The 16,845-nt window shown below is 66.1% G+C and overlaps 2 protein-coding genes across 2 annotated transcripts; one reads left to right on the forward strand and one right to left on the reverse strand.

Annotated features, from left to right (window-relative positions):
* The first annotated feature begins 961 nt into the window (after positions 1 to 961).
* KLF16 (KLF transcription factor 16) lies at positions 962 to 11,986 on the forward strand. The gene is made up of 2 exons (XM_047711006.1): positions 962 to 1,589; positions 9,700 to 11,986. The coding sequence occupies exons 1-2, from the start codon at positions 1,136 to 1,138 to the stop codon at positions 9,999 to 10,001; spliced, it is 756 nt and encodes a 251-aa protein (XP_047566962.1). The 5' UTR covers positions 962 to 1,135; the 3' UTR covers positions 10,002 to 11,986.
* A 2,715-nt stretch (positions 11,987 to 14,701) lies between these two features.
* On the reverse strand, positions 14,702 to 16,750 carry LOC125108373 (collagen alpha-1(I) chain-like). The gene is made up of 2 exons (XM_047744139.1): positions 15,965 to 16,750; positions 14,702 to 15,582 (listed from the first exon to the last, which is right to left on the reverse strand). The coding sequence occupies exon 1, from the start codon at positions 16,748 to 16,750 to the stop codon at positions 15,983 to 15,985; it is 768 nt and encodes a 255-aa protein (XP_047600095.1). The 3' UTR covers positions 14,702 to 15,582; positions 15,965 to 15,982.
* Positions 16,751 to 16,845: the final 95 nt, after the last annotated feature.

Consider the following 16,845-nt stretch of genomic DNA (forward strand, 5'->3'; position numbering starts at 1 on the left):
GGCGGGGAGCGATGTTCCAACCCCGCACATCCGCAGGGCCGGATGCTTTGCCTCGCCCACCTCTTTGCAACCCCACCCAGCTCCCCTTCCCGACCCCCAGACCCCGCTCCTCCGCCAGCCCACACCGGCCCTCCCCACCCCTCGTGGGGTGCGCACAAGTGACTCCCGAGGGGGGCGCAGGACGAGAAACGAATGCCGGTTCGCCGGACCCGGCTGGGCGGGGCGCCCCACTTGTCCCGTGCCCGGCCACGGGGCTCCGGGAAACGCGAGGCGACGGAGGGGAGCGCGGTCCAGCAGGGCCCAGGTCAGGGTGAAGGAGAGGGGGAAGGGTCGCGCACGTGGCCGGGGGGCGGGGCTGGCCGCTTCCGCACCCCCACCGGGCCACGTGGGGAGCGGAGCCCTCCCCCATCGAGAACGGGGGCGCGCCCGGGGCCAGGGTAGAAGCGTCCGGGGAAGGGGCGGGCTCCCGCCGGCCGCGCGCCCCGGCGTGGGGTGGGCGCGCCCGCGAAGGGGCGGGGCGCGCGCCGAGGAGGGCGGGCTGCGCCGGGCGGGGGTGGGGCCGCCCGGGAAGGGAGGGAGGGGCGTGCCCAGATGGGGAGGGGCGCTCCCGCGAGGGAGGATCGCACCGGGGAAGGGCGGAGCTTGGCGAGGTGAGGCGGGGGTACTCCGAGAAGGGCAAGGGCGCCGCGCCGCAGGGACCGGAGGCGGGGTCTCGGGCTGGGGGCCCCGCGTGAGGAGGGCGCGCTTCGGGAAGCCGGCGGCACCGAGCTTCGGGACCGGAGTGGGCGCGCCGGGGGCGGCTCCTGCGGCCCAGACCCCGCCCCCGGCGGCCGCGCGCGGCTGGCAGGGCGGTGGAGGGCGCGCCGGACGGGGGGCGTGGCCGCGCGCCCCGAGGGGGCGTCCTCCGGGCGGGGCGGGCCGCGGCCACCCCCGCGGGCTCCGGTGCGTCAGGGCGCGTCAGGCGGGGCGGGGCGGGCCGAGCGCGGGCGGCGGCGGCGGCGGCGCGCGCCGGCCTCCGCCTCCTCCTCCTCCTCCTCCGCCTCCCGCACTCGAGCAGCCGCCGCCGGCCGGACGGGCACCGCTCCCGCCACCTCCTTTCAGCCCGCTCGGCCAGCGCCGCGCGCCCTTGCCCGGCATGTCGGCGGCCGTGGCGTGCGTGGATTACTTCGCTGCCGACGTGCTCATGGCCATCTCCTCGGGCGCCGTGGTGCACCGCGGGCGGCCGGGCCCCGAGGGCGCGGGCCCCGCCGCCGGTTTGGAGGTGCGCGCGCCGCGCCGCGAGGCCGCCCCGCCCGGGCCCCCGGGCCCGCCACCGCCGCCCCCCGCCGCCTCCGGCCCGGGCCCCGCCGCCGCCGCCGCGCCCCACCTGCTGGCCGCCAGCATCCTGGCCGACCTGCGCAGCGGGCCCGGCGCCGCCCCGGAGGGCGCCTCGCCCGCCTCCTCCTCCTCGGCCGCCTCGTCCCCGTCCTCTGGCCGCGCCCCCGGCGCCGCGCCCGCCGCCGCCAAGAGCCACCGCTGTCCCTTCCCAGGCTGCGCCAAGGCGTACTACAAGTCCTCACACCTCAAGTCGCACCTGCGGACGCACACAGGTGAGCCCCGCCGTCCCGGCCCGCGCGCGCGGTCTCCTGCGCCCCTTCCCCCTCCGGGACCCCCAAAACTGCGTGGCGCGTGGGGGGCGGGGAGGGGGGCGCGCCCAGGCGGCTCCTGCCGCCGCCGCCGCGCCGGCCGGGAGGGCGGGGCCTCGGTGGGTGGGGCGCGCGCAGGGGGCGTGGCGGCCACGCGGTCGGGCGGCGCGCGGTTGGCGGGCGAGAGCGTGGCCGCTGCAGGGGCTTGCGGGGCGCGCGGCGCGACGGGTCCGTGGGCGGAATCGGGGCTCCCGGACCGTCCCCTCCCCCGTCGGCCCGGTTTCCCTCTATTTCCTGTCGCGTTCGGGGTGTGGATGCCGTGGCTGGAGCATGCCGCTCTGACTGTCCCGTCTTCCCGTCCTTTGCCTCAGTTTCCCTATCTGTAGAGAGGGAGGTGGCAACGACGAATCACCCCAGAGGGCAGCAGAGCAGCTGGCGTGGGGGCCGGGGTGGGGGGGCGCCCCACACGTTTATTTCCCCCCCTCGTGAGTTTTAATAAGGTGGCGGGGGTTGCTGAGAGCACGGGTTGAGGCCTGAGTCTGGATGCGGGAGTGGGGGGCGGATTAGAGAGGGGGACCCTCGAGGGCGTCAGGTCCTCACGCGTTACGCGTTAGGCGGCAGGAATGGGGTGAGGGGCCAGTGAAACTTGTCACCTCTCGCTTCCCAGCTGAGGGTGAGGGGACAGCTCAGGGAATCTGAGGCAGCGTCACAGTCATCACCCTTTCACCCTCTCCCTTGTCCCCCTGGGGTCCCCCACCCTCCACCCTGAGAATGCTCTTGTCCAAGCTGGGTGTTTGGGTTGGGGGTCGTGGAAGGTGGGTGTTGGAAGCTGGCCTGGGCTTGAGTATTGGGGGGATCCTCCTGCCCTGGGGGAAGGGGGGGGCATCTGGGTACTGGCCTGAGGATGCACTTGGATTCCAGCGGTGCTTCTTTCTAGCCCATGACCTATCCTGGGGTTTAGTGTTTTCACCTGTGTAAAGGGGGCATGGAATTCCGCCTTTTCAGGGTCTCTGGGGGGGTCTGGTGCAGCCAGGGCGCTATGGACACACTCCCCTTGTGGAGAGGACACGGGAAAGCAGGGCTGGCCCTGTGGTGTGGTGGGGTTAGGGTGCGGGCAGCCCCAGGCTCCTTGTGGGACCTCAGATGCCCGGTGCTCTCCTTGCTGCTTTTGGCGCTCCCCGTCTCCCTTGCAGTCCCCATCCCTGCCCGTGGGGACCTGGAGGCTCTGACCTGCTTGTGAGCACAGGATAGGATACCAGGGCCACCAGGCCAACGGGCGGCGTCTGCATTGACTCCTGGAGCCACCCCACTTCCCCAGCAGCCTCTGGGTGTTAACCACACATTGAGGCAGTGAGGTCTGGGGGTCCCTGAAGATGGAGAGGTGCCTCTCTGGGGACTAGAGGGGACATTCCTCTCTGGGTGTGGAGCTGGGGTCTGAGGAGGGCCATGGCTCATCCTAAGTGAGTTGGCTTGTCTGGGCAGCCGGGGTGTTGACGTGGAGAGACTGTCTGGAGAGGGACCCCATTTTTCCCACTCTTGCGCTCCTACCCCTGTCCCGTTGTCGGATGGTGAGGCGCCGAGAGCCTTTTGGAACCCCCCACCCCCCACCCAAGGTACTGATTTGATTTATTTTCTTTTCTGGGTCCTGTCCAGCTTCTGGGTCAGTGGGAGGCAGTGGCCAAGCCACCTCCCAGCACAGGTCCCAAGAGACAACTTCAGAACGGCCTGGAGTCCTTCGACCAGAAGCTCAGAGGCCCCAAGCAGTCAGTGGTGGTCGCCTCGAAGTCGGGGGACTCCTTGGTGGGCCAGAATGTCAGTATTGCTATCCTTGTTTTAAATGAGAACTCTAGGTTCCCGAGGCCCAGCCGGGGTGTGGGGAGTGTCCCAGTGGAGGGGGTGAGTAGTGGGTGGGGGGTGGGCAGGACGCCATCCTTCACGGATCCTTAGCCCCCATGGGAGCGGTCCTGTCTCAAATCCCTCCTTAGAGTGCGGCGTGGGAGCCCAGAGGGCACGGCTCCTGGGCACACTGTCTGATTCTGAGGTTGGGAGAGCCTGACTCAGAGACCCTTGCTGTTCTGGTTTCTGAGGGTTTCTGTCACCTGTGTGCCTGAGACTGCTCATTCATGGAGTCGCCCCCCCCCCCCCCCAAGAACCCTGGCTTTGTGGTTGCGTAAGGGCCTGTGAGCTTTTTTGGCTCCTAGTCGAGGCGGGGGCTGCTGTTACGCCTGGCTTGGGGGAGGGGAAGTCATGCTGGCCCTGGGTGTCCCCAGGCTAGCTTTGTTGCCTGTGGCCGGGAGTGGGCTTGGGGACCCATGTGATGAGGAGCGGTAACTAGAAGTCAGTGGGGCCGTCCCCTGGAAGAGAAGCCTGTCCTCCCCTGCCTTGCCTGAGGACCACTCTCTTTCTGTAAGGAGAATCCCAGTCTGAGTCCAGCCCCATTCCACAGAGGAGCAGACTGAGGGCCCAGGCAGGAGCCTGGCCAGAGTCCAGTGTCCCTGCTCCGCTTAGCACAGGAGGCACGGAGGCCGGGGAGGGCCACCCAGCGGCAGGGACAGGGCTGTCCTGTGGTCCCCTGGGTCTGGCCTGCAGCCCTGGCATCGGCATCGGCATCGGCATCGAGCTCTCTCTCCTACGTGGGGTGGGGAAGGACTTTGGAAGCTTCAAGAGAAGTTGACGCCGTTGCTATGGATACGGAGAGTGAGAGGAGCGAGGGGGCGGGGGCGGGAGGAGAGGCTGGCTGTCTACTCCCTGCTCTCCCAACCTCCATATCCCGACCGTTCCCCTGCCCCAGAGTCCCCGGTTCCACGCGGGCACGAGCTCTGCTCCTGCTGGACTCTCAGGCCCCACCCAGCAAGAGGGAGCTCAGACCCGGGAGTGGAGCTTCTCCGTCAAGGTTGGATCCCCAGGGGCCACAGACACCACTCTGGGTGGTTGTCCAGGGCACCCTGGGGGGTCTCAGCAGGATCCCTGGCCGCACCCACTCGATGCCAGAAACTCGTATCCCCTGGGGTAGTTGCAGGATCACCCCCAGGTGAGATCCCCTGTTTTACTCTAAAACCTTGTCTCAAGTCAGGAATGGTAGGTGAGCGTTGAGCACGTGTGGTTCTGTGGGGCCCTCCCTGTCACTGTGCCCTGACACCCTGGACCCTTGGGGAGGGGCGTAGTGGCCACAGCCATGCAGGAAGAGGTCTCTCTGCTGATACCTTGGGGTCCTGTGGGGCAGAAAGGGGTGTGTCCCAGGAGCAGGATGTCGCCTGGCTGCAGGGCATGGGGACAGGGGCCCTGGGGCAGGAGGTGTGAGGTGGGGAGGGTCAGGGCAGGTGAAGGCTTCCGTTTAATCCCAAGGGCAGGGGATGGAGGGTGGCCAGGAAGGCAGGCCCGGCTTTACAGAGGAAAATCCGTTTACAGAGCTGGGATTAGGGTCCCCGGAGAGGGGTTGAGGAGGGCAGGCTGCCCGCCTGGGAGCGAGAGGGGTGGGCCAGCCCACAGACTGGGTGCAGGTGAGAGGCACCTGGACTTGGAGAGTCAGAGGTGGCCGGGGTGGACCCCAGTTATTCTGAGTAGCCCAAGGAGGGGGCAGGGTGGGGGTGGTGGTATTCTTGGCTGAAGACGCCCCCAGGAGAGAGGCAGATGGCGACACTGAGGCCCAGAGGGGAAGTAGCCACCATCCTCCAGGGGCCGAGTGGACAGCAGACCCTACCCCCCTACCCACCTCCCCTGGGCAGAGTGCCTTTGAGGACAGGTGGGGCTCAGGAGACTGGCGGCTTACGGTGGGGGAAGTGGCCGGGGAGCTCCCCCTAGCTCCCTCCTCCACACATGCAGAGAGCAGCTGGAACTGGGGAGTGGGGGAGGGCCCCCAACATTGCAGGGGGCGATAACCGCCCCCCACCCAGGCTCCCTGATAAAGGTCGCCCAGATGGCCCGGGAGCTGGTACGTGATACCAGTGTGAGAAGCCGGCCTCCCTCCGAAGGGGGCCGCCCTGACTTGAACCTTCGCCCAGTGCCGTCCCAGAACAGTGGGTCTCCCGACCACACATGCTGCGGGGGGCGCTGTGGGAGCTGTTACTGCTCACCCCCTGGGCCAAAGAGGCCGGTCTGGGTGGGAAGTGAGCAGTGCCATGTGGGTCTGCAGGGAGGAGGGAGAGGTGAGGGGCTGCAGCAGCCGTAGTGCCTTGGTTGGGAGCGTGGGGGGCGGACAAGATGGTGAACACCCCGTCAGCTGCTGCTGCACCCGAGCTTGGCCCTCTGGCCCCCGAGGCTCCACACAGATGCATGGAGTGCCCACGGTGGGCCAGGTCTGTGCCCTCCACTTCACAGTCAGGTGAAGGGGCAGGTCTCACAACTGGGAGAAGCCAAGAAAGGGGACAGTGGAGTGTACCCGTGGGGTAAGGAGAGGCCGATCTTAGGTGTGATGGTACACACAGAAGGGGCAGAGTGACAGGGAAGAGAGTCTAGACAGCCAGAACACGGTGTGTGAGGACTGAAGAAGTCGAGGGAGGGTGAGGGGTCAAGGTAAACCCTTTTGGCTTTGATCTTGGGTTAGGGAGTAGTTCTGGGAGTTGAAGGGCAGAGCACAGACTAGGTGGCTCAGCCCCAAGCTGATGTGCTACTGCACCAGTCCAGGCAAGAGCTGGGTGTACAGTCAGTGTGGGGTCTGGAGATATTCTGAAGGGGTTACTGATGGGATTTCCTGCCAGTTACCAAGCAGGCCAGGGATGGAGAAGGCCTGTCTCTGCCTTTGGTGGCAACAACACTGTGATTGAATGGGGGAAACCTACAGGAGGAGTGGGGATGTGGGGGTGGGTAGGTGATAAGCCTTGTGTTTGGGGGGCAGGGCCCAGGGGGCGTCTGGCCGGTTGCTCATTGGGGCATGTGACTCTTGATCTCAGGGTTTGAGTTGGGGCCCCACTGTGGGTGAGGAGATTATGCAGGGGACTCTGTACAGCCATCCTAGGAGCTTTCTGGAGGCCGACCCCAGGTCCTGCTCTCCAGACCTCCACATCAGTGCCCCCCTTCTGCTGCACCTCCACAGCTGTTCTTTGGGTTCTTTCTGGAATCCTGGGGTGGGGGTGGGGGCTTCAGGAAGCCTCTGGTGTGCTCCCTGCTGCCTGCTGCAGCGCAGCCCTCTGGAGCTCTCCAGAAATTCTCTCTCACCTGGCCCATCCCCACTGTGTGTGCTGGGTAGGTGGGCATTTGTGCAAGGGTCAGCTGCCAGACACAGCTCCCTCCCTACCGGAGGGATGACCTCAGAAGGTCATGGCGAAGGTTAGTTGTAGGAGCCGGGTCCTTGGCCCTGTCCGGGAAGGCCAGGCAGGCCAAGCTGTGCTGCTTGGCTCCGGTACCACCTTCCCGGTCCCCTCTTTATCAGGTCTCCAGGACCTCTTGGCCTCCATTTTTTCTGAGCCAGCATGGCACTGTGGGGACTCCAACTGTCCCCAGGTCACCCCAGCCCAGCCCAAGTCAAAAGGTCGTGTCCACAGGGCCCCGCCCACCGCATCTCCTCCAGCCCAGGTTCCAGTCTGCTCTGGGGCAGTGGGAGGTGGCACCTGCGGCCCCCGATGGTTCTGAGTCTCCTAAGCGCACCCCCGTCCCCGCCCTGGCTAGTGGACTGTGGGAGGGTGACAGGGCCTGGTATCTCGCAGGCATTCGCCCGACGTTGTGGGGGCGGAAAGCCTGCGCACCCGGTCCCGCCACCCACGTGTGCACGTGAGTTCCCCAGCAACTGGGTGTGGGGCGGGGCTGGCAGGCGTCCAGCCGGCAAGTCGACCCCAGCCCCGCCGCCCCCGCCCTAGCGGGAGCGGGGACCACGTGAGAGAGGCCGGCTGGGCTGCGGATGGCCCTGCCGCCACCGAGCTACGTGCGGCAGCTGTGTTCCCGGCGGCTGCACGCGTCCTGCCCCAGTGCGCGCTGGCACGGCTCTTGCAACCTGCTCGTTGCAAAGTGGAACTGCGGGGAGGCGGGTGCCAGTCCCGCCGCCCGCCCGAAATGGGGAAGTGAGCCAACTGCGGGGCGCGCCAGCAGCGGGATGGCCCCCCCTTCCCTTCTGCTTTTCCCCTCCTGCGCTCTGCAAGATGGCGACAGGACTGCATGCCCCTCGGAGGGGCTCCCCCGGGCACCAGGACTGACCTAGAGCCAGCAGCCCCGCCCCCGAAACCGGACTCCCCTCCCGAAGACTGCAGCCCTGGGGGACTGTCCGGTCCCAGCACTTCCACCATCCGGGTGGGGCCGGGGTCCTTTCCCGTGCTGTTTTGAGGCAACCCCCACCCCGTTCTGTAGAGGATGGCCTTGCCGAAGTCCCTCCCCCTGCCTTTGGGATCGTCCTGGGGAGGGGTGCAGCCCCAGAAGTTTGCAGTCCGCGAGATCTTGGGTACAGATGTGTAACGCCCTCTCTCCCCCCATGGTAGGTGACTAGCACACCTGGATTCACCACCTTCTGGAACATGCCCTCCCGCTGCTGGGAGAAACCCACAGATCTTCATGGGGGGACTTGCTGGACCCTGCCGCCTCCTTTGGTCTTGGGGGCGACCTGGAAGAAGGGGTGGGGGAGGGGAGGGCTTAGTTCTCCCCTGGGCCATAGGTGATGGCAGCAGCACCCTCCCTGCCTCTCCTGCCTCCTACCTAAGGACAGTCCCTTGGCTTTCAGAGCTGGGATGTCCCTGGCACACGCTGAGAATCCCCGCCCTGCTCCCCCCACAGCTTCCTGCCTGTTCCCGGTTTCCTCTGCCCTTGGCCACCATCTGCCCTGTTTGGGGGCCTTTCTCAGACCCCGGGCCAGGCACCCCCTTCTGGTGTGTTCCCTGACTGAGTCACCACAGTGCCCAGCCTGGGCCTGACCCTGTGGTGGCCACCCGGAGTCCAGCCCTCTGCCTTTGCACCTGGAGCTCCATCCAGTGCCACAAAGGGTGTCACACAGGGGTGTGGGCGCCACGGCTCACGTGCCCACATTCTGTCCGTGCCCACATTCTGTCCATACCCCCACCACACACCCTCCAAAACTCCTGCGAAACAACCGCTGGGGAGTCCGGCCTCCAGGTACCCGGTGCAGGGGCGCAAGCTCTGGGTCCCTCAGGGCCCCCTGGCGTGGGGCGTGGCGGGGGTCCAGGGGGACTCCCCCGTGGGATGGGGAGATGCTGACAACGCTCGCTGGGGATCGGGCTTAACCGATGGGGGGCCGACACCGCAGGCAGGAGGGATGGGTGGCAACAGGCCCTTGGGGCTGGCCGCGGCTGGTCGGGGCAGGATGGGCGAGGCCAGCCTGGGAGGTGGGAGGGGTCTGCGGAGGAAGTTGCCTGGTGGCGCCCCGCCCCTCGCCTCCTCTCCCCGTCGGTTCCGCGGGGGCGGGGTAAGGCCGGTGGCCACCGCCTCCAAGTCCTCCCCTTCCCGGCAGCGCGGTGACCTGCCAGGGGCCCTCTCTGCCAGGGCCTTGTGCCCTTCCCCACCCTGGGCTCTGGGGCTGCAGGTGGCGCTGCTGTCCCTCCACATGGCCCGCTACTTCTTGAGAGGCCACAAGGGTCAGTGGGTGGGCCGGGCATGGGAATCCTCTCAGACGCCATCCCCCCAGCCCCCGACTTGGCGCCCCGAGTGGTCATTTTCAAAAGGAGAGGGTTACTGGGGGTCGCGAGCACCTGGGAGCCTCTGGTACGCCCCCCGGGAGAGCGGAGGTGGGGCGGGACCCACTGGCGGAGGGAGCAGCCCCTGCCGAGCCCGGCGTGCCCCGGGGGCGGGCGCAGATCTGTCCCCAGGCGGTGGTGCGGAGGGAGTGGGGCGGGCCTGGCAGAGCTCGGCCTCCCCGGTTCTGCTTCGCACCCACCGAAACTGCTCGTGGAATTACTACAGGGTCCTGGGGAGCAAAGGGCAGGAGAGTTCCTTAGGGGCTTCGTGAAATGAGTGGGGGTTTTCTTTACGTCCCCCCCCAGAGTCCAGCCTCCAGAACCCACGGGCGGCTGCGGCAGGGGGGCGGGGAGCCACACGGCCCGGACCGCGCGGGGCCTGCCACGAGGGCCCCACCTGCCGTGTCCCCCCACCCCCACCCCCGCGCTGACCGCCGCCGTCTGTCCTTGCCCCCTCTGCCCAGGCGAACGCCCCTTTGCCTGCGACTGGCCGGGCTGCGACAAGAAGTTCGCGCGCTCCGACGAGCTGGCCCGCCACCACCGGACGCACACCGGCGAGAAGCGCTTCCCCTGCCCGCTCTGCTCCAAGCGCTTCACCCGCAGCGACCACCTGACCAAGCACGCGCGCCGCCACCCCGGCTTCCGCCCGGAACTGCTCCGGCGCCCGGGCGCCCGCAGCACCTCGCCCAGCGACTCGCTGCCCTGCAGCCTGGCCGGCAGCCCCGCGCCCAGCCCCGCGCCCAGCCCGGCCCCCTCCGGCCTGTAGGGCCCTCTCCAGCCCGCCCTGCCGCACCCCTGCTGGGCCTGGGCACGGAGCACCAGCAAAACGCCTGCAGTCCACAGCCAGGGGCGGGCCACGGACCGACAGCCCCCGTCCCCGACCGGGGTGGGTCTGGCCCTCGGGAGCCGTGGCTGGGGCCCGCGTCTGTAAATAGCCATGTCGGATAATTCTCTTCCCACGTGTTACACAGGAACCCCTGGTGGGCGGCCAGCAGGCGCTCCCCTCCCCCCATCGCCACCTCCCTGCTTTGGAGAGGGTGAGTCTGGGGTGGGGGGGCTGGTGAGCGGCCCAGGAAAGGTGCACCTAACCGGTGCTTGGACCCTGCCTTCCCCAGCCCCCCTCTCCAGGTTGGGATGATGTGTGCAAAGAGCCTTAGATGAACCAGGGGTTACCGCGGCACCCCTGCCCCACCACGCCCGGGGCCCCTCACCCCTCTGAAAGCCATTGGAGATGTTCAGGGAATTGGGGCGTGGCCCCAGCCACCCCCATCCGGGTACTCAATCTCAGGTGTCCACAGGTTCTGCCCTGCCACCCAGCTCCCCGGCAGTGGGGGCGGGGGGGGGGGGAGAGGCGGGGAAGGCAGTAGGATCCAGGATTTGCTCCTAAGACTGGGGTGGGGAGGGAGAGAAACGGGTTCTTCCAAAGAGCATTTGACTCACATGGAGGGGAGGGGGTAACACTGCTGCGGCTGGGGCAAATGCCTCCTTATTTATTTTCCTCTGTCTCTGCTGGTGGGAAGGAGGGGGGCGGGGAGCTGCCCCCCTCTGGGTGGGTGTGTGCGCGTGTGAGTGAGGACTGCTCCTGTCAGAGTCCAGTCCCCGACTTTGGCCTTCCACAGCATGGTGTGACAATCAGTCAGTCCCTCCAATTCGGGACCATGACAGCATCGAGCATAAAGCCCCTGTTCCCTGCAGGTGGAGGTGTGGGGGCCGGCCCTGTCCTGCCACTGGCCCTTCTTCCTGGCGGGTAGCCCCAGTCGCGTGGCCTCTGGACCAGAGGCTGGGGTCCCACCTGTGAGGGCGGGAAGCATGAGGGCTGACCCCTGCACCCCATGGGATAGCTCGTTTTTTTGGACCGGGTAGAATATTTTTTCAGGCACCAATCCCTTTCCTGACCTGGGCCCTGTGGGTGGTCCGCTGTCCTGGGGGGGGGGTGTTGGGGGGAAGGTCTGCTTGATCTGAACTTAGGGTAGGGAGGGGTAAGTGCTGTGTCCTCTCCTGGTGCATTCCCACCACAGCTTGGGTTGGGTTTCATTTTGCACAGGGACTGGGGACCCCCACCCTACAATGGGAGAGCACCCAGGCTCCCTGTCCCAAGACCCTGAAAGGACCTGCGTCCCACTGTTGGCTGCAGGTTTGTGGCACCTGCGTGTGTTCCAGAACCTTTCTGTCTCCCCTTTAGGGGGCTGGGGGTTTGGATGGCGTCGGTGTGGACCAGACCCGGCCTGGCAGGATCCAGGGATGGGTGCTGGGGGTCCTGGGGAGGAGGCCAGGGAAGCCCTTTTGGAGCTGGACTGGGAAGGGTCGTCTTGCCCTGTCTCTGGGTGGATCCCTGCCGGGCTGGTCCGTCTGTACCCTAAACCCTCCTCTAGCAGTGTTGGTGAGATGCCTTAGTCTGTGGGGCAGGCTGGGGTCCCATTTTCCCCTGTGTCTATGGACATCCTCTTGGTTGTCCCACCCCTGGCTGGTGCCTCCCCACAGGAGGTGGGCTGTGGGTCTGAGGGCCCGGGAAGCCGGGGACTCATCCCTGGCTCCTGTCTAGTGTCCAGGGGCCTGGAGAGACCTGTGCCCCTCCTCCCCCAAGGAGCTGGAGGTCACTGGGACCTGGTTCCAGCCACTTAGCTGTGGCATCTCAAGGGGGGAAGGGGGGAGGGCTCCCCAGGGACTTGTGCTTTCAGGGGGCGGCCCCCTTCCCCTGTCCTGCCTGGCCTCTTCCTTGTATTTAATTAAACCCTTTTTTAAACCCGACTCTTGTGCCCGTGTGGTTTTTCCCACCCCTGGCCTTCAGCCGGCCAGCTGAGTGCCTGTGTCCCCCAGCCTCCCGCTGGGGACCCTGGAAAGACCCCACTGGCTGGGACACGAGATAACGCTCCCTAAGGCCTGGGGAGGGGGCCGCTGCCCCGCCTCACCCCCGCGTCGCGCGGCTGCGCCTCCCTCCTTCCCGCTCCGTTACCCGGCAACCGAGGCGCGGTGACACGGCGCCCGGGGGCGCCCAGCGCCCGCCCCTTTCCGGCTCCGGGAGCTGGGGGAGCCCCTGCCCGTGGGGCTGCTGGTGGGCGTGACAGCGCTGGTCCCGAGAGGGTCCCCGGACCCCGCTGCCTCCACCGCCCTCGGTGCGCGCCCGGCTCGCGCGCCTGGCGGGTCTGCTCACGTATCGCACGCCTGCCGTCCGCCCGCTCCGGATTGGAGGGCACAGGGCTGGGGAGCCTCTTGGGGAGGAAGACTCAGCGGCCCCGGGAAGCTGATGAGGGTCGTGCACCCCTTTCCTAGGGAATAGACGCCCAGATCCCCGCGGTCTGCAGGGCCCCGAGGGCGGGTGTGGCTCCGGTGGGGGCGCGCAGACCCTTCCCAGGGCCTTCCCCGAGTCCGCCCCGGGAAGGCGAAGGCCCCGCCATCTGGTGGCCGTTCCTGGCATTGCCCCGCCGGCTCCGCCGAGCCCTGCCCCGGGGTCCTGGCGCTGGGCAGGGGTCCCTCGCCCTTCCTCAAGGACGGCCTCCCTGTTGCATCCTCCTAACCCCTGCTTCGCGTTGTCCCCTTTTTACTGGCTTCTGTCCCGCAGGCCCGCAGGCATTGCTCCTTGGACCCCGGTCCCACTGCCTCCCTTCTACTCCACCTGGCTTTTCTGCCCCTTTGGGCAGAGTCCCTGGAATTCGGGGTCCACACACGCAGCCCCTCCTGCCTGTCTCTCTTGAGACACCATCCCATGTACTCTGCACAGCTCGAAGATGTCCCCCGTGGCCTTCTGGACGCTTCCTGGTCATGTGGCCTCGGGGATCCCTGACCCCCTTGGATATCCTCCACCCTGGGCTCAGGCCCCCCTCCTTAAGCTCCTTGTACGCTCACGTGCTCTTATGTGCCGACCACACTCCCTGGTCCCACGCCAGTCGGACCTCAACTCCGGACCCTCAAAGTGCCAATTCCCACCACCAGGCTGCCCAGTCCCACCTCCTCTTCAGGCACCAGCCTCTCCATCTTTCCAGGTGCAGGCCAAAATCCTTGACCTTGAGTGTCTCTGACCACATCCATTCCATCCAGAAACCTTCCTGGAGTTCTAACTTCAAAGCACATCCAACGTGGGCCCACTTCCACCCCATCATTGGCCACCTGGACCGCTGCAGGCCCCTCTACCCTGGTCTCCTTCCTGCCCCCCTCCCCCGAAGACCCCAGTCTGATGTGTCCCCTCTCCGTGGCCATCAGAGGGCGCCCATGAGCACCTGCCTCACGTCCCACTCTCCACTTACAGCCTCTGGGGCTCCTCCCGGAAAAGCCCAAGTCTACACCGGATGTCTCCAGGGCCCTGCACAACCTGCCCCCATCCTCTCCCTCTCCCCCTTGCCTACCCTGCTCCAACCGCGTGGACCTCCTCTCTGTTCCTCCAACCGGCCAAACCAGGGCTACCCCAGGGCCTTTGCACCGGCTGTGATTGCTGCCTGGAATGCCCTTCCCCCGATTTACCTTCTTCAGAACCGCTCTCAACTCCCACCGTCCCCAGAGGACTATATGAACCACCTCTTCTCAGACGCACGCCTCGCCCTCACCCAGCACTTGGATCGTGCTGTCTCCTTTCCTTATGTCTTCTTGTCTGTGTCCCACACCTGGAGCACCACCTCCACCAGGGGGATCTTTCCGCTGTTCACCGGTGCTTCTAGCGCTGTGTCTGGCATGTAATGGGCACTTGGTGAATATTTGCTAAATGGACGTCCAAGGCCCGCCCGTGAGCGCGGATGGAGACTAGGTGAGCTTCACTTCACACACCTTGTCGGGCCACTCTCGGGGGCCCGCCTTTCTGTTCTTGGTGATGACAGGTGTCGACGGACCCCCGTGTGAGGGGCCCGGTGGCTGAGGTGAGGACAGCAGGAGGCTGGGAGGGGGCCATCCTGTGCTCACGGGGTCCATGGCTATCAGCAGCTGCTGGACCCAGGGTGGCCAGCTGTTCATACGGCGGCTGTGGTGGGCAGTTGGGGGTGTATCTCCCCATGTTTTAAACATGGGCAACGGACACATTCATATCATTTGAAAAACTCCTACTCAAAACCCTGGGGCTCAAACACACACACAGAAAGCAACCACTTGCGTGTCCAGAGCTGCACAGTGCAGGAGGCACAGACGCCCTCCCCCCACGGCCAGACACGTGAAACCAGCACACGTAATGGACACATGAAACCGACACACGCCTGCACTCAGCTATGACCAGGAGCGAGGCGCCCACGCGCTGCCCCGGGACGGACCGAGCCCACGATGCACAGGGAGGGAACCAGACACAGGAGGCCACGGGGGGCGTGAGTCCATGCGTATGACACGCCCTGACCGGGCTCCTCCACGGACAGGAAGGGGGCTCCTGGGGGCCAGGGGCCGGGGGAGGGGAAGGATGACTGCTGATGGGGACGGGGTTGGCTTCAGAATATCCTGGAGTTATGTAGAGGTGACGGCTGCGCAGAACAGAGAATGTACAAAAATGCCCCTGAATTTTCACTTCCAAAATAATTATGAATAATTGATAATTATTGATAATATTAAGTAATCAATCACGGGCGCTCTCTGGTGGCGCCTGCGTGGCTCAGTCAGTGGAGCATGTGACTCTTGATCTCAAGGTCATGGGTTCAAGCCCCACCGGAGGTGCAGAGATTACTTAAAAACAAAATCTTAAGAAAATAAAATGATTGACTCTGTTAATGGGACTTTCCCCTAAATAAAGGAAAAAATCCACCAAGTGGACTAAAACAGAGGGGGGAGAGCCCACCCCGGCGCCCTGTTGGAGACGCCTCCCATCTGCCCCCGCCTCCATTTCTTGTTTTCATTACTAAAGTCTTACCCCAGGTGGGCGCATGAAATCCAGGTTTGTGCACACACACCCCACCCCCCGAACTGAGGGCACCTTCACTCTTTTGCATTGACCCGCTTTACAGATACATGTTGCAGATTCTGTGTCTGGCTGGGTTCTGACCCCTAGGTCCTCAGGCTGTTCCGCCCCGATACTGTGGGCGCACGAGGAGGTGTGGGAGGCTGCGGTGGTGGGACACCCCCAGGAACAGGGGACTGTCAAGGGGAGAAATCCTTCACTGCTTCTGGCCCTCCGGGGCTCCCAGTCCCTTCCTGGTGTGCACGACCAGGACCCTCACATGCACAGCCTCCAGCTGTCTCCTGCCTGGACACCTGCTCCGGAAAGAGTCCCACGTGGGGCGCCTGGGTGGCTCAGTCAGCGGAGCGTCTGCCTTCGGCTCAGGTCCTGGTCCCCCGCCAGGGTGCTGGGATGGAGCCCCGTCTCCGACTCCCTGCTTGGCGGGAAGCCGGGTTCTCCCTCCGCGCTCCCTCTCTCAGTGCGTCTCTGTCAAATAAATAAATAAAATCTGAAAAACAAAATTAGATTGTGTCGTCTGCAGAGTCATCTCTGACCCTCCCCATCCCACCGGCCCTCCTGCCATACTTCTTAATTAATTTGTGATTGTGGTAAAAATACATAACATAAAACGTTGCATTTTTAACCATTTCTAAGCGCACAGCTAGCTGCGTGAAGCACACTCACCCTGTCCTGTGACCATCCCCACCCTCTGGCTCCAGAACCTTCCATCCCCCCACGCGGAGACTCTGTCCCCACGAAGCACAGACTCCCCACCCCAGCCCCTGCCCCCACCCCCTCCTCTCCGTCTGCGTGGAGGGGACTCCTCTGCGGCCCTCCTGGGAGTGGGGTCCTGCGGGACGGTCCTTCTGGGTCTGGCCGCTCTCGCTGACCCGTGTCCTCGGGGTGCCTCAGCGTGTGGCAGGGGTCGGGTCCCTCCTTTCTTCCTCCGTCTGGGCAGTGACACTCCGTTGCGTGGACGTGCCGCATGGTGTCCACTCTTCTGGCGGCAGACGTGGGCTGTCCCAGCGGCCGCTCCGGTGAGTCCTGCGGCTGCGGGCAGGGGAGTGCGGGTCTCTCCTCAGGTGCCCGCTTTCCTCCCCCTCGGCCGCGCACGCAGAAGGGGCCGCTGGCTCGTGCAGCGGCGGCACCCGGCACTTGTGGGGACCTGCCACGCCGCCTTCCAGAGCGGCCGCCCCAGCGCGGAGTCCCGCCGACACGCAAGGCTCGGCCCGACGACGCTGTGTTTTAAGTAACCCCGGATCCCGCAGCTCGGACTCACGGCCCGGAGACCCAGCGTGGCCGGCGCCACGGCGGGGCCCGGCAGCGCCCCAGTCTCCCCACTTGTCGGTGAGACCTGGCCTGCCCCGCCCCCAGGCCGTGAGCCTCCCCCCCGTCCCACCCGGGCCCCCTTTGGCGGGCTCCAGCGTGGCGCCCCGGGCGGGCCCCGGCGGACAGCAGGCGCCCAGAGGGGCCCCGTGGGGCTGGGCATCGCGCTGCCCACGAGCAGGTGCGTTTAGGGGTGACTCGGGCGGGTTCCGAGGTCCCGGGAAGACGCGCCCGCAAGACTCGCCTCGTCCAGCAGGGGGCACTTCAGGGCAACGCGCTACTAAAACGCCAATTAAAAGCAAGGGACTGACCGCCGGGTCCTGAGGGATCTTTTTTCTTTTTTCCCCCATCAGGCGCGCGGTGGACAGCTCGGGCGCCGTCGGGGCCTCGGGCTCAAGATGGCTGTGCCGCCGCCTCGGAGGGCCGGGCGGCGGCGCCGGCGGCG

This window comes from Lutra lutra, chromosome 1 (assembly GCF_902655055.1).
Source record: "Lutra lutra chromosome 1, mLutLut1.2, whole genome shotgun sequence".
Lineage (NCBI taxonomy): Eukaryota > Metazoa > Chordata > Mammalia > Carnivora > Mustelidae > Lutra > Lutra lutra.

Coding starts and splice junctions, on each gene's coding strand:
- KLF16 (XM_047711006.1), top strand. CDS start 1,136: ATGTCGGCGGCCGTGGCGTGCGTGGATTACTTCGCTGCCGACGTGCTC. Junction 1,590..9,699: donor GCACCTGCGGACGCACACAG/GTGAGCCCCGCC, acceptor CCCTCTGCCCAG/GCGAACGCCCCTTTGCCTGC.
- LOC125108373 (XM_047744139.1), bottom strand. CDS start 16,750: ATGGGGGAAAAAAGAAAAAAGATCCCTCAGGACCCGGCGGTCAGTCCC.